The 14022-nt window shown below is 38.5% G+C and overlaps 1 protein-coding gene across 5 annotated transcripts; it reads left to right on the forward strand.

Moving 5' to 3' along the window:
- Positions 1-730: 730 nt before the first annotated feature.
- Positions 731-10848, forward strand: trpc4b (transient receptor potential cation channel, subfamily C, member 4b). 5 transcript variants are annotated; one of them, XM_031863787.1, is made up of 12 exons: positions 731-891; positions 1382-1761; positions 2446-2964; positions 6280-6625; positions 6880-7019; positions 7313-7626; positions 7737-7932; positions 8026-8220; positions 8504-8545; positions 8678-8767; positions 8852-8930; positions 9054-9181. In XM_031863787.1, exons 2-12 carry the CDS (start codon positions 1384-1386, stop codon positions 9089-9091), a joined length of 2337 nt encoding a protein of 778 aa, XP_031719647.1. In that variant the 5' UTR covers positions 731-891; positions 1382-1383; the 3' UTR covers positions 9092-9181. The 5 variants fall into 5 exon arrangements, with proteins under 5 accessions (XP_031719647.1, XP_031719644.1, XP_031719648.1 ...); XM_031863784.1 differs by having other exon boundaries at positions 8852-9181; XM_031863788.1 differs by having other exon boundaries at positions 6280-6460; positions 8852-9181.
- Positions 10849-14022: the final 3174 nt, after the last annotated feature.

Below are 14022 nucleotides of genomic sequence, written 5' to 3' on the forward strand. Positions count from 1 at the left end.
TGTTACTACATTATCCTGCTAATAGCTCAACACTCCCTGTATTAATTTCTTCTTCACAGCTTCTAGCATTCATCGGACAGAATCCCTTTATTCCTAATAAGGCTTTATAGTGAAACATTTGCAGGACCATGGGTCTAGGGTAGACCCATAGGGTATACCCAATGTAGCTATTGACATTGTGGCACTGGTACTGCCAATACAGCTGGGCTACATCAAAAGTTTATGTGCGCTTCACGATTTTAATCAGTCAAAAATAAATGAATAAAGCACAAATAAATATGTATAAACTATTGGGATTCCTATATGTCCACGATACATATACGTTTTACTTTAATTAGCCAATAAAACCTGAAAAGAAAACAAGTGAGCAAAGATAAAGGGATACCTTTACTGTCACATCTTATTAACAAAACGCTGCATTGTTTTTGGACAATATGACAATATTATTAAAAAAGTAAATGTATTACTTTTACATAGTGGACAACAAGGTGGAACTGGTTGCCTCGATGGGAAACTCCCCCTTACACCAATACTTGTAAAATGTAGGCAACACTGATACAGAAAACCGAAGTGAAAAAGGGGCGGTGATGGCTAAAGATGCGTTGCCCGCCGATTAACAGTTTATATAAGAGGATACAGTCTGTCACCTGATTCGACGCGTGTATTTGCAGAGACGTGCAGGACAGGGCAGTAACATTTGCTTAATGCTCCAACAGACGAGAGAGCGAAAGGGGTGGAGGGGGACATGCCAGTGATAAGTTACTTTGTCTCCAGTGGAGACTTTTACTGATAAGATGATGATGCGCCTGTTTTCTTTCTGACTGCCCCATCATCTGGTTCTGCGTCGAGTGGTTCTTGATTAAATCACAACTGGAAAGAAACAGGAAGAAGGTAAAGTTTCCGTGTTTTATTTGTGCAATGTTATTGCGGGGGCCGAGTTGTTATGAGTGATTACGCACGTTTCTAACGAAAATGTGTCTTTTTTTTTTAGTCATCTATTTAGTTGTCTAGTTGTAAACTGTGAACGAAAAAATACTTTTAATCATGTTTCAGGTTATGTTTATGTTAACTAGTGGAAGAGTGTTTTCAGTTTAACAATAACATGTTTAAACAACAATTTCAATGAAAAAGACAAATAGGCCTACATCTTTTTAGGCAAAATGTGTTGTCAAAAAAGCATGAAGCTTATAAACTAATACTGACCTAAATGCTTTGTTTTCCGTTGTAACATTTTAGTTTTGTTACATTGTTCAGATGATTACAGAAAGACTGTTTTGGGAGGTTCCATACTGATACTGTTCCCACTGTGTCTGGAACATGACAGCTAACACTGAAACTTGATTCCATATTCTCCCTTGTCTTATAATTTCTCATTCAGCAGCAATGTCACAGCTGTATTACAGGAATACTGACAACTCGTCATACAGGGACCGCATCCCCCTGCGGATCGTGCGAGCCGAGTCTGAGCTCTCTGCCCTGGAGAAGGCCTACCTGGGTGCTGTTGAGAAGGGGGACTATGCCAGTGTGAAACAAGCCCTGGAGGAGGCTGAGATCTACTTCAGGATCAACATCAACTGCATCGACCCCCTGGGGCGCACAGCGCTGCTCATTGGCATTGAAAATGAGAACCTGGAGATCATTGATTTGCTGCTCAGCTTTAACGTATATGTGGGTGATGCCCTGCTACATGCCATCCGCAAAGAAGTGGTGGGGGCCGTGGAGCTGCTGCTCAACCACAAGAAGCCCCGTGGAGAAAAACAGGTAGTACATTCATGAGCACATCACATGTACAGTTTACATTTCCACAGGGGTTTCTCTTGTTGTTGAAGTTGCTGTTTATTGCTAACCATTCTGGCATCGGTCAATTCCATTTCATTAAATGTTGGACTTCAAGCTATGTTCACAAGACTTTTTCTGAGCCGCTTTTCTTCTGAAATAGAATTTGAACCAACCTGCCCACACACTTATGCCTCCTGTGATTACTGTACTGTACACTCATATTTACATTTGTCACCAACCCGTGTATCGATTTTCCAGAAAACGCTTTTACAACAAATAGTGATGCTCCACTGTTTGGGTTGCTTTCAAATTCTTGACATCTTTGTAAATACTATATGTTTTTGACACTGCTGGGTCTGGTAATGGACTTGGTGTATTATGTGAAGACAAGGAAAAAAATAAAGGATGAAGTTGCTTCCAACCAGGAAGATATTTTGAGGCCAGCTGAACCACAAGCCATTAGCTGTGTGCTTGCTGTTAGACAAGATTGTCAGAGACCCAAGGCAAATGAAATTAGACCCATTCAAACCAGTTGTTTCAGTTCATGTGAGGGGTTTAAAAATCAATGTTGTTTTATGAACTATCTTAAAAAATACTAGTATACTATAAATTTATTCTGTTTCATTTCCTCCAATTTTTCTTTGCCTCTCTCTGCTTCCTGAAAAGGTTCCAGAAATGCTACTGGACAAACAGTTTTCAGACTTCACCCCAGACATCACTCCAATCATCCTTGCAGCCCACACCAACAACTACGAGATCATCAAACTACTTCTGCAGCGAGGTATTTCCATACCTCAGCCACATGCTGTGCGCTGCAACTGTGTGGAGTGTTTGTCCAGTTCAGACGTGGACGGCCTACGCCACTCACGCTCCCGTCTTAACATCTACAAGGCCCTTGCCAGCTCGTCTCTTATCGCCCTCTCCAGTGAAGATCCTTTCCTCACGGCGTTTCAACTCAGCTGGGAGCTGAAGGAGCTCAGCACAGTAGAGAACGAGTTCAAGTCAGAGTATGAGGAACTGGCACGAATGTGTAAACAATTTGCAAAGGACCTCTTGGACCAGACCCGGAGCTCTAAAGAGTTGGAAATAATCCTCAACTTCCGCGATGATATCAACCCTATGATGGATGAGATCACCAATGATCTGGCCCGACTGAAGCTGGCTATCAAATATTGCCAGAAGGAGGTAAGCTCTTTCTAGATTATGATATCCTGTTTTTCGCATTATTGCAGTGTCCAACAGTATTTTAATAACAATTTGTCTTGGTAACACTGGCACACACACACACAACAAGGAATACGTGTTGCATTATTATAACAACATGGACTGGATAACAATAACGGTTCCAAGATGAGTTGTAAATGGCCTCAGATGGGTGGAGATGTCCTTAGGGAGTTTAGAGCATCATATAATTGCCAGGCTGGCTCTTAGCAACGCATTACAGTAGCACTCTAAGACAGTCCCGTGACAATTGGATAATTGGGGATAATGATGGAATAAGTGATGGTCATTTCCGTGAAATACGTACTCATAATATTTTAATTAGGGAGGGAACCTTTTACTGTATTTTACCATCTTCTCTGGAGTATGTATCCCTTGGATGCAATGCTAACTTTTTGTCATTTGTTTTGAAATAGAGCCTCTAAAAAATTACAAATTGTGGTTACACAGTGGCAGTAACAGAATGAGATATGTCAAAAGGGTTTTATATTAATCAACACTATTTAAGCACCACTTGTGAGGTTTATAACAGAATGTATCTGTAAATGTAAATACTTTGCATGGATTTTTGCTTAATACAGCAACAGGTGTTAACAATGGAAGCTGGTAAAAATGACTTCCCTTTTGGGTGGGAGGTCAGGAAATGTGGCACGATAACATTTTACTTCATACACAAGTAAAGGAAAGCTCAGGGTTGTTTTGTTTTTTCTGTTGGTTCCTGCACAACAGGCTATATATAAGTATAGACTCATTTCAGCAGTTGTCTTTTATTTGTTCCACTCATTAAAGAGACTACGTCAAGCTTTTGGGTTTTGTTTGCATACAGTAGGTGTGTAGTAATTGCATACTTAAATGCTCTTCTACATTCAATTTGGTCTCGCCTTCAGCATCTAAGAGTCTTTCCATGCAGTGCTTTTCTATTGCGTTGTGATGCGACAGTTGGTAATGTGAGAATGAAAGATCAGTGTGACTGTTGGCAGCCCCTTGTGCCACAATTGGTCTCCATGGCAAAAGGTTTTACAGCTAAACTTCAAGGGCTCAGTGGCTATTTGTTTTAACACAGATGGGTGTTTAGGACAAGATTTCTTTGGTAAATTGTGGATTACATTTTACATTGATCATCACTGCACTACCACACTACTACTACTACTACTACTACTACTACTACTACAACTACTACTACCAATAATAATAATAATTGCAGTGATAATGATAATAATCACAGAGTCTTCTGCAGTGAGATTTGACTTCCTTGAGATTCAAATTCTTTAAGACTTGACTCAAGCTTTGGAAACAGAGATGCTGTCAGTTTTCAGCCAGTAAAATCGTGGATGCAATAATGCATAAGACAACTTTATCTTGTGTATTTAAATACTTGACCTCTGTGTCCCGTAGTGATGCTGAATCAAGAAAAATCATTGAACTTCATAAAACGAACAGCTTAATGGGTTCGTTTTACTCTGACCACCCTCCGTTAGAAGAAGAGCAGCTGTTGTTGCTTTTTGTGGCAACATAAACCTTTTATTTCACAAATTTACAATTAGAATGCATTGTAGAGATTTGCTCTTAGCTCTGTATAAGACACAATTAAGAAAAGGGTCAGAACGATGTAGCTTTTCTGCTGTGTCACTGTAATGGTTAAGCATTCAGAAAACCCCCCATGATGGCTTGTTATTTTAAAATTTAACAAGTGCAAAACATGGTCAAGTGTTGAATAAAAAATGTAATCGCTGAATAAGTGTTGTTGTATTTCTATCTACAATATGCATGTACAGAAACATACACTGACAGTTAATGTTATCTACCAAAAATGGCAAAATATTATAGTATAAATTGTATTTTCTGTGGAACTGATTTAGGTCATGTTAAAATAAACTGACAACATGTTTTTTATTAGCTAATTAATAGGCACAACACAGTATGTCATCACTAAGAACATGCCTTAGGACAGAATTAATAATATTTTTTTAGGAGGAGAGTGGGGTGACATGTGAAAGAGGGGGGTTTTCACCTTCCAAAAATGTCCTCAGCCAAAATCTGTTCCCAACAGATGCCACCTTTTGCCTCCAGTCATGTAACGGCAAGTCAACATCTCACAAGGACGAATAGGAAACATTAAAGATGTCAGATTCTGCATTGATAGATGACCTCATCATCCCCCATGTAATGCTATATAGAACCATAATGGGGATCCATTTGGCCGTAACTTGGTTAAGCTGAAATGAACTTCGATCCCCGTCTGCAGATGTCAGCCAGATGTTTATATCAAATCTCACAGTCAATCACTTCTCAACAAGATTCGGAATTTCCCACTTGAAATTTTTGTCTTGCATGTTCACAAGATAAAAGTCTGTTATTCATTTTGTGTCATACGAGTCTACAGTCATGTAGTGATTGGATTCAACTTTTGCGATTGGATGTTAGATAAGTTGTGCTAAAAATAAAATAGACAACATACAGTAAGAAAAAAAAATGAAAATCCAGTTTACGTGTTTGTTCAATGTCCTCTGTTGGAGAGGTTCCTGAAGGATGGTTTTAGAGATTTCATGAAGGTTCTAGATGTTGGGTTGTTGTATAAGAGTTGAGGTAGTTGGGGCATGTCCTATTGAGCCTCTTGTAGGGGATGGACAAGCTTGGTACTTTGAGGAAGAATCTGATCTGAGGTGTTTATACCTCCGGTTTCAGTGGCAGTTTAGACTTCCTAAAACAAACACGGGCTATTACTATATATTCTCAAAAATATAAAAAACATATAGCTTCTTCTTAGCATACTTATAGCATAATAGTATATATAAACATTTATCCAGTGGAGTAAGCAATTATGTCAGCAGTTTTGTTTGCAGAGAACAAAAACAACAGAAGTTGCACATTGTTCTAATTATAATTTATTTAACATGTTTATTTAAATCAAAACATGTAAATGCTAGTTAGCTTTTACTCCATTTATTTCATTGTATAGAGATGAGATGGTACTGAGATCGTTATTGCCAAGATAATTGTAATAATTCAAGTTCACATCCCAACATTAGGGAGATACTATGTAGTGCAGTGAGCACCATGACACAAACATTTTGAATACAGCCTTTAATGTCTTGTTAATTGTTGGTTTTATATATATTGTTTTGTTTTTGTGTACAGTTTGCAGGTCTCTAATGCAGGTAGTTTAAGCTTAGTGGCCTTTGTTCTGATTTGTCCATCATTTTCTGAATGGAATTCACGGACAAGGAGGTAGTTCATTTTTAGTTGATATGTCTTTATTTGTCTCTCTCTTACTTCTAGTTTGTTGCTCAGCCCAACTGTCAGCAGCTGCTGGCATCTCAGTGGTATGATGAGTTCCCAGGCTGGAGGAGGCGTCACTGGGCAGGGAAACTCATCACATGTATCTTCATTGGCCTCCTCTTTCCACTGTTATCAATCTTCTACATGATCGCTCCAAAGAGCCGTTATGGCTTATTCATCCGTAAGCCTTTCATCAAGTTCATCTGTCACACTGCTTCCTACCTGACCTTCCTCTTCCTGCTCCTGTTGGCCTCGCAGCATATAGCCTTTACACCCTCGAAGTATCAAGACTTTCAAGGCCCAGCACCCACCATTGTGGAATGGCTGATCCTGCCCTGGGTGCTTGGTAACAGCACACATACACACACACACACACACACACACACACACACACACAAACACACACACTCTAACAGACTGCTGTTTATCCTGATGTTGTGCACTATTGTACATCTCTACACTGTACTCACACACATTTGGTAAAAGTCAAACAAAGGTGCTTACTGTAACCACGACCATACTGTTCTATCTGTTTCCTGTGAAACTACTGTATACTTGAGTGATAGTTTTGACAAATAACCTTTTGTTCTTCTCTCCGAGGCTTTATATGGACTGAGATCAAACAGATGTGGGATAGTGGTTTCCAAGACTACATAGATGACTGGTGGAACTTAATGGACTTCATAATGAACACCTTGTATATTGCAACCATTTCTCTGAAGATTGTTGCCTTTACAAAGGTATTGTACATCTTACAGTGCAAGGTATTTGACTATGATTATCAACATAGTATATCAAAGATTGCAGCATTTTAATGTAATTGAAAAAACAGGTATGTTAACCCCAGCTTTTAACTTTGCTGGAGCCTCAATCATAGTTTACTATTAAGAGGAAAGGGAAAATAAATGGTATCACAGTATTGTACTTTAAAGTAGAACAGTTAATTTGTGTGCTGAAAAACTTGAAACGTTGCAGCATCTATTGTTTATGGTAGTCTATGAATTAATTATTCTTGTTCTCTTCTTTTTTACAGTACAGTGGGGCCAAAGAGAGATACTGCTGGGATATGTGGCATCCGACTTTGGTTGCAGAGGCATTGTTTGCCATTGCCAACATCTTCAGCTCCTTGCGCCTCATTTGCCTTTTCACTGCTAACTCCCATCTGGGCCCCTTACAGATCTCACTGGGCCGCATGCTCCTGGACATCCTCAAGTTCCTCTTCATCTATTGTCTAGTGCTGATAGCCTTTGCAAATGGCCTTAACCAACTCTACTTTTATTATGACACAAATGGATGCAATGGATGCAGGGGTATTCGCTGTCCAGTTCAAAACAACGCCTTCTCAACGCAAGTTGGAGTTCTCAAATATTTTGTCCCTGACATATCTGCATTGTTATTAATTACACCGTTAGTTTTTCAGCAGCACATTGTGTGATGTATGGTTGTTTGCTTTTCAGGCTGTTCGAGACACTGCAGTCATTATTTTGGTCTGTATTTGGCCTGATTTCCCTCCATGTGACCAATGTGAACCCACCCCATGAATTCACTGAGTTTGTAGGCCGCACCATGTTTGGCACGTATAACGTCATCTCCCTGGTAGTGCTTTTGAACATGCTAATTGCAATGATGAACAACTCCTACCAGCACATTGCTGTGAGTGCTGGAGCTTACATATTTTTTTAGTTTTAGCACACTAATTTGTCTTGTATTGTTTTTTTTACAAATTCTGTTTTTTTTTCTTTTCAGGATCATGCAGATATAGAGTGGAAATTTGCAAGAACAAAATTATGGATGAGCTATTTTGAAGAAGGGGGAACTTTGCCATCTCCATTCAATATCATACCCAGTCCAAAGTCAATTTATTATTTTTTTGGATGGATATATACACATTTATTTAAGAGGACAAGTTTAAAAAGGCTTGAAACCTTTGAAACTTTGGGGGTAAGGAGATATTTGATATTTCTTCTGATCTATGTTGTCACCTATGCATTGCATATGTTTTCAATGCCTGTCTGGTATTATAGTCAAAGCGGGTGGCTCCAAAAGAATGAAGAGTAAATTAAATCACCTGTTATCTTCAGAATTTGATTAGTCGCTAATTTAATCTATATAATAAAACCTCGTATTAAGAAAGGGCAAGTAAAGTAAGATCAATTCGCCCTACCATTGCAAACTGAGATAACGTGTCACTTGGTTAATGTTCCATTTTTTCTTTTTGTTTCAGAGACGTGCAGCCGAAAATGTAAGACTAAACCATGAGTATCAGGTAATGACTTGTATTACTCAATGAACTGTAAAGATTTGATGTATTGTTTTTGACTTTGGTCATTTTTGATGAAACTTTATTTAAAAACAATTCCATGGTTTTACACCTCAAGACGTTATTTATCTTTTTTAGGAGGTTTTGAGGAACCTCATGAAGCGCTATGTTGCAGCAATGATCAGAGATGCCAAGACAGAGGAAGGGCTAACGGAAGAGAATTTCAAGGTAGTATGCAGTCAATTACTCAAGTTTGTTTTTCATTGCTGTGTTATCTCTGCTGTTTAATCCCTCGTTCTCAATACTTGATAGGAGCTCAAGCAGGATATCTCCAGCTTCCGCTATGAAGTCCTCGGAATGATGAAGGGTAAACCTCAAGGTGGGGTCGCAGGTAACGTTGCAAGCTCCAGCTTGGCTTACCCTGGAAACTCATTCAAGTATTCTCCCAAATTCCCTATCGATGAGCCTCAACAGAAGCTAAACGTGTTTGACATCACCTCCCCCCACCCTGCAGAGCGGAGCTGGCACCACCACCAGCTCTTTGGGCTCTAACAGGCAAGCACATGGTTCAGTTCTTCTGTCAAGCATAGGACAGACTCAGAAGGAGCTATCAGATTCTGGGTCCCTCCAGGGACAGGGACTCCTCTCTCCGAAATATGATAAAATATACTCAGAGGAAGATACGGAGGGATTTGGTGGACAAAACCAAAAACACCTTCAGACTGAGAGAGTGATCGTTGAAGTCGTACAGAAAGTGGACAAGGACATTCAGGAGATTGACATTTCTTGCAAAGAACACACTAAGGCAGTAAAAAATGGTCCAAAAAAATATGAAAATTAATTTGTGTTTTTAATGGAGAGATTTTGATAATGATTTAAAACATTTTTGGATTGAAACTTTCAGTAATTCAACTACCATTTGTAAAAAAGTTTATCAAAAATAATTGTATTATTTCATGATTATAAGTTAAACCATATATGCAGTTAAAATAATCTTGTATCCTGCAATACATATAATGGTATAGTAATGTTATGTTATCTCACATTATATTACATGCATTCACCTCTGATTGATAGAAGATACAACAAAACTGAGAGGATAGACCTCAGTAAGGGCTAACTTGAATTGTGAAGCAAGTTCCTAATTCCTATTTTACCATGAGCATTTAATTCCAAAGAGCCCTGACATCCTGCTGCCTATTATATCCTCTTCCACCTTGAACTTCTGACTGTGATATGCAAAATCATCTTCTCTATGTCTTCAAAAAAGTAATATTCATCGTATACTTACAGTATCCATTCCTCCGCCACTGAGTCAACAGAAGTTTAGTTGTATTTAATACCGGAACGAATTCTATATTAAACTTGGACAAATAATACTGTTGATTAACTAGCAATGTAACACCTAGCTAGTTCAGAGTTTAGGGTCAGCTTCTCTTTTACTCCACCATGAACTCCCTAACCTGTCTAGGGTGAGAGCAACATATTTTACTGGTATTCTGTCGTTGAAGCAGAAGAGGCACGCAATGCAATCTAATTGAGATTTGTTGCGAGCTGTATTCCTTAACCTGGTGTGCCATACACTATAAGTTGCAGGCGTAAGGGCCCTTATTTGGACTGTGTGTTACTGTGCTATTTTATTTATTACTTGTAATGTAATGAAATTACTCTGCAAATAAATAAGAGAATGTAATTCAAAAAACATTGTTCCTAATTTTCTTTTTGAGTCATTTGTTGCCACCCCTTTCAACATGCTGTACTCTTTATCCATTTCAAAATATGCATATTTCTAACATTAGGACAGAGAGAAGATGACACAACGATGAAGAAAACAACTGAACTTTTTTAGTTGGCCTTTCACTTGAGTTGCTTTTCGGCTGGAATCTTCGCTCTCATGTTGTTTACTGCAGAAAAGATTTCAGTAAATAGTTTGTTACCTTCTCTCTGGCTGTATATACAGTGGTCCCTCTAACACAGTGCACTAGATGCACAGTTAACATAGACATCCTCCTGAGAGACTTTTCTCTCTTTCAGACCTTCAGAGAACAAGCATTACCCAAGGTTCTGGTGCACTCTTTGAATTCTTGTTTGGTACATTATTCACATCCTGCATGCCTTTCCAATCAGCTGTAAACTGAATGATGATCATCCAATAATAACATAATTCTGAAAGGGGCAATTCTGCATGTTGACGTTGATTTAAAGTATTAACTCAGTTAATTTAGGGGCCTTAACACTGTTAAAATTTAGCACTTAACACTAATAATTTCATGATTATGTGGTTAGAAGACAAATTACTTTGTGTTGAATTATTACTACTTATCAAGCATCAGGCGCCCTCTAGTGATGTGTAAGAATATAAAAGACTGGTGGAGTGTTGTGGGCTAAATGAAGATATGTAAACATGGCATAACTGTATAAATACTGGACACTCACCCATGAACAGTACTTTTACAGTGAAAAAAAACCTATCAATCTGTGCAGAACATTCACATAGCTACATATGTTAGGTCTTCCTTTGAGCAGCTTTTAACCACTAATATTGAGTTTATTGTGGTAAAGTAATTACTGTATTGTTGCAATAAATACAGTGTTTATTGATATTAGTAGGGTTTAATTATTATCAATTGTATTGGTGTGCTATTGAAGTTTAGTTACTTATATTCTGTATTTGCACAGATATTCAACTTCACACCTTCATAGCTTAAAACTGCAAGCAACCTGGGGTCTTTAGGTTTCTGTTAACATAGCAGCTGTGAGCAAATCACACTATCTTTAGGAAGCCAATCAATTTGGCTGGATCTTCGTTCTTTATCTGAAGAGCTGTCATTTTCTTACCTTAAATTTCCACTCCAAAAAGGAGCTTACTACAAGATACAAAGAGAGTAAACTACCCATTACCAAGACATACCTTTTCCCATTCTTTGTGACACATGTAGTGTTTGTGTCAGTGTGTAAAAGTGTAAAAACACATTTTATTATCACTGCAGCTATTATTCCTCCATGCAAGCCAGTACTGAGTCTTTACTTTACTTTTGTTGGATATGTAGATTGTAAAGCTAACAATCGACTGCGCACATTTGTAACATCTGTCTAGCCAGGAGGTTGGACAACATGTGGCAGACTGAATGGTGTCAGTGATGTCACTTGGGCATCCTGTGAGTAACAACACCCACTGGTAAAGCTTAACAACAGCTGCACTTTTAGAACTTACAATGTTTGCTGCCATATGTCCTTTTGCTTATTAGTAAGGAATCAAGAAGATCCAATAGCATATTTTAAATTAGCGGATTTAATATGTTTGACACGTGTGCTCATGTTGTTTGTAGATTGCAGTTTATTATCATTTTCTTCAAATAATTCTTGGATTTCACATTGTACAAGTGTGTGCCAATTCACAGACAATTGCTCACAACAAGAAGTGCTGTTTCTGTAAGATGCGATTGCTAACATTAAAGTACGAATGTCTGTGTCCTGTTAGTATTTGTGTTACAAGACTTGTCAATCAGTTTGAGATCTGGATCCAGTTTTGTGGCTTTGAAAGGTTGGTGTGGCTCTTATGAGAATATATTTGACAAAATGATAAAAGCAGTGATGTAGTAGAGATACAAGTACACGTTTTCAGATTTAGAACTGAAAAGAACTGAGACTTTACATCTAAGTTTAGGTGTTAAGGTTGGGCGGTCATGGATTGATTGGAAGTCTTAAATATCTCAAATAGTGATTTACCTCCGTATTAAATGCCTCTCCGGTGTAAAAGAAACATCCACTTAAAATACTGATGCTCATTAACAGTCACTGCCTGCACTCTTTCCCACCACTTGGTGGAGCAAACTACATTCTGAAAGATTTATGTGATCAGTGTTCTGGCATTTCTTCAGAGCAGAGATTATGCAATGTTTCTTTGTTTGCGGTCCAAATGAATGATGCAGCTGGATTATGCATCCCATCATGTCTCTAAAAGCGAGAAGTATATTTACTTAAATCCATCTAAAACCAAATATTGAGCTTTAAATTCTTAAATTTGTTTTAATTTTTTTCAATGCAATAAAATCTACTCTTTTGTTAAAGTATTCTCAAATAACACTGCCAGTGTTCTAGAGCTGTAATGTGACGTCTAACAAAACATTAAAACAGGTTAAATAAACATGTTTAGAAATGCATAAAAGAGGCAAATATTACAAAACATTTTGTGAATGTGATGGTGGTCTCGTTTATTTTATTTTTTAAATAGTCCTCCATAACTTATTTAAATACTAATCATCATAATTCATCACACCAAAAAAAAAAACAGTATATTTTTTTTATAGAATGTGGTTTTTAAGAGGTTCTGGGTGGTCCATGCATACAGTTGTGTGAAAAAGTGTTTGACCCCTTCCTGAGTTCTTATTTTTTTGCATGTTTGTCACATATTTCAGATCATCAAACAAATTTAAATATCAGACAAAGATAACACAAGTAAACACAAAATGCAGTTTTTAAATGAAGGTTTTTATTATTAAGGGGGAAAAAAATCCAAACCTACATGGCCCTGTGTGAAAAAGTGATTGCCCCCTAAACCTAATAACTGGTTGGGCCACCCTTAGCAGCAACAACTGCAATCAAGTGTTTGCGATAACTGGCAATGAGTCTTTTACAGCGCTGTCGAGGAATTTTGGCCCACTCATCTTTGCAGAATTGTTGTAATTCAGCCACATTGGAGGGTTTTCGAGCATGAACCGCCTTTTTAAGGTCATGCCACAGCATCTCAATCGGATTCAGGTCGGGACTTTGACTAGGCCACTCCAAAGTCTTCATTTTGTTTTTCTTAAGCCATTCAGAGGTGGACTTGCTGGTGTGTTTTGGACCATTGTCCTGCTGCAGAACCCAAGTGCGCTTCAGCTTGAGGTCACGAACAGATGGCCGGACATTCTCCTTCAGGATTTTTTGGTAGACAGCAGAATTCATGGTTCCATTTACCACAGCAAGTCTTCCAGGTCCTGAAGCAGCAAAACAGCCCCAGACCATCACACTACCACCACCATATTTTACTGTTGGTATGATGTTCCTTTTCTGAAATGCCGTGTTACTTTTACGCCAGATGTAATGGGACATACACCTTCCAAAAAGTTCAACTTTTGTCTCGTCAGTCCACAGAGTATTTTCCCAAAAGTCTTGGGGATCATCAAGATGTTTTCTGGCAAAACTGAGACGAGCCTTTATGTTCTTTTTGCTCAACAATGGTTTTCGTCTTGGAACTCTGCCATGCAGGCCATTTTTGCCCAGTCTCTTTCTTATGGTGGAGTCATGAACACTGACCTTAATTGAGGCAAGTGAGGCCTGCAGTTCTTTGGATGTTGTTCTGGGGTCTTTTGTGACCTCTTGGATGAGTCGTCGCTGCGCTCTTGGGGTAATTTTGGTCGGCCGGTCACTCCTGGGAAGGTTCACCACTGTTCCATGTTTTCGCCATTTGTGGATAATGGCTCTCACTGTGGTTTGCTGGA

This window comes from Anarrhichthys ocellatus, unplaced genomic scaffold (assembly GCF_004355925.1).
Source record: "Anarrhichthys ocellatus isolate YVR2014 unplaced genomic scaffold, GSC_Weel_1.0 scaffold29, whole genome shotgun sequence".
Classification (NCBI taxonomy): domain Eukaryota; kingdom Metazoa; phylum Chordata; class Actinopteri; order Perciformes; family Anarhichadidae; genus Anarrhichthys; species Anarrhichthys ocellatus.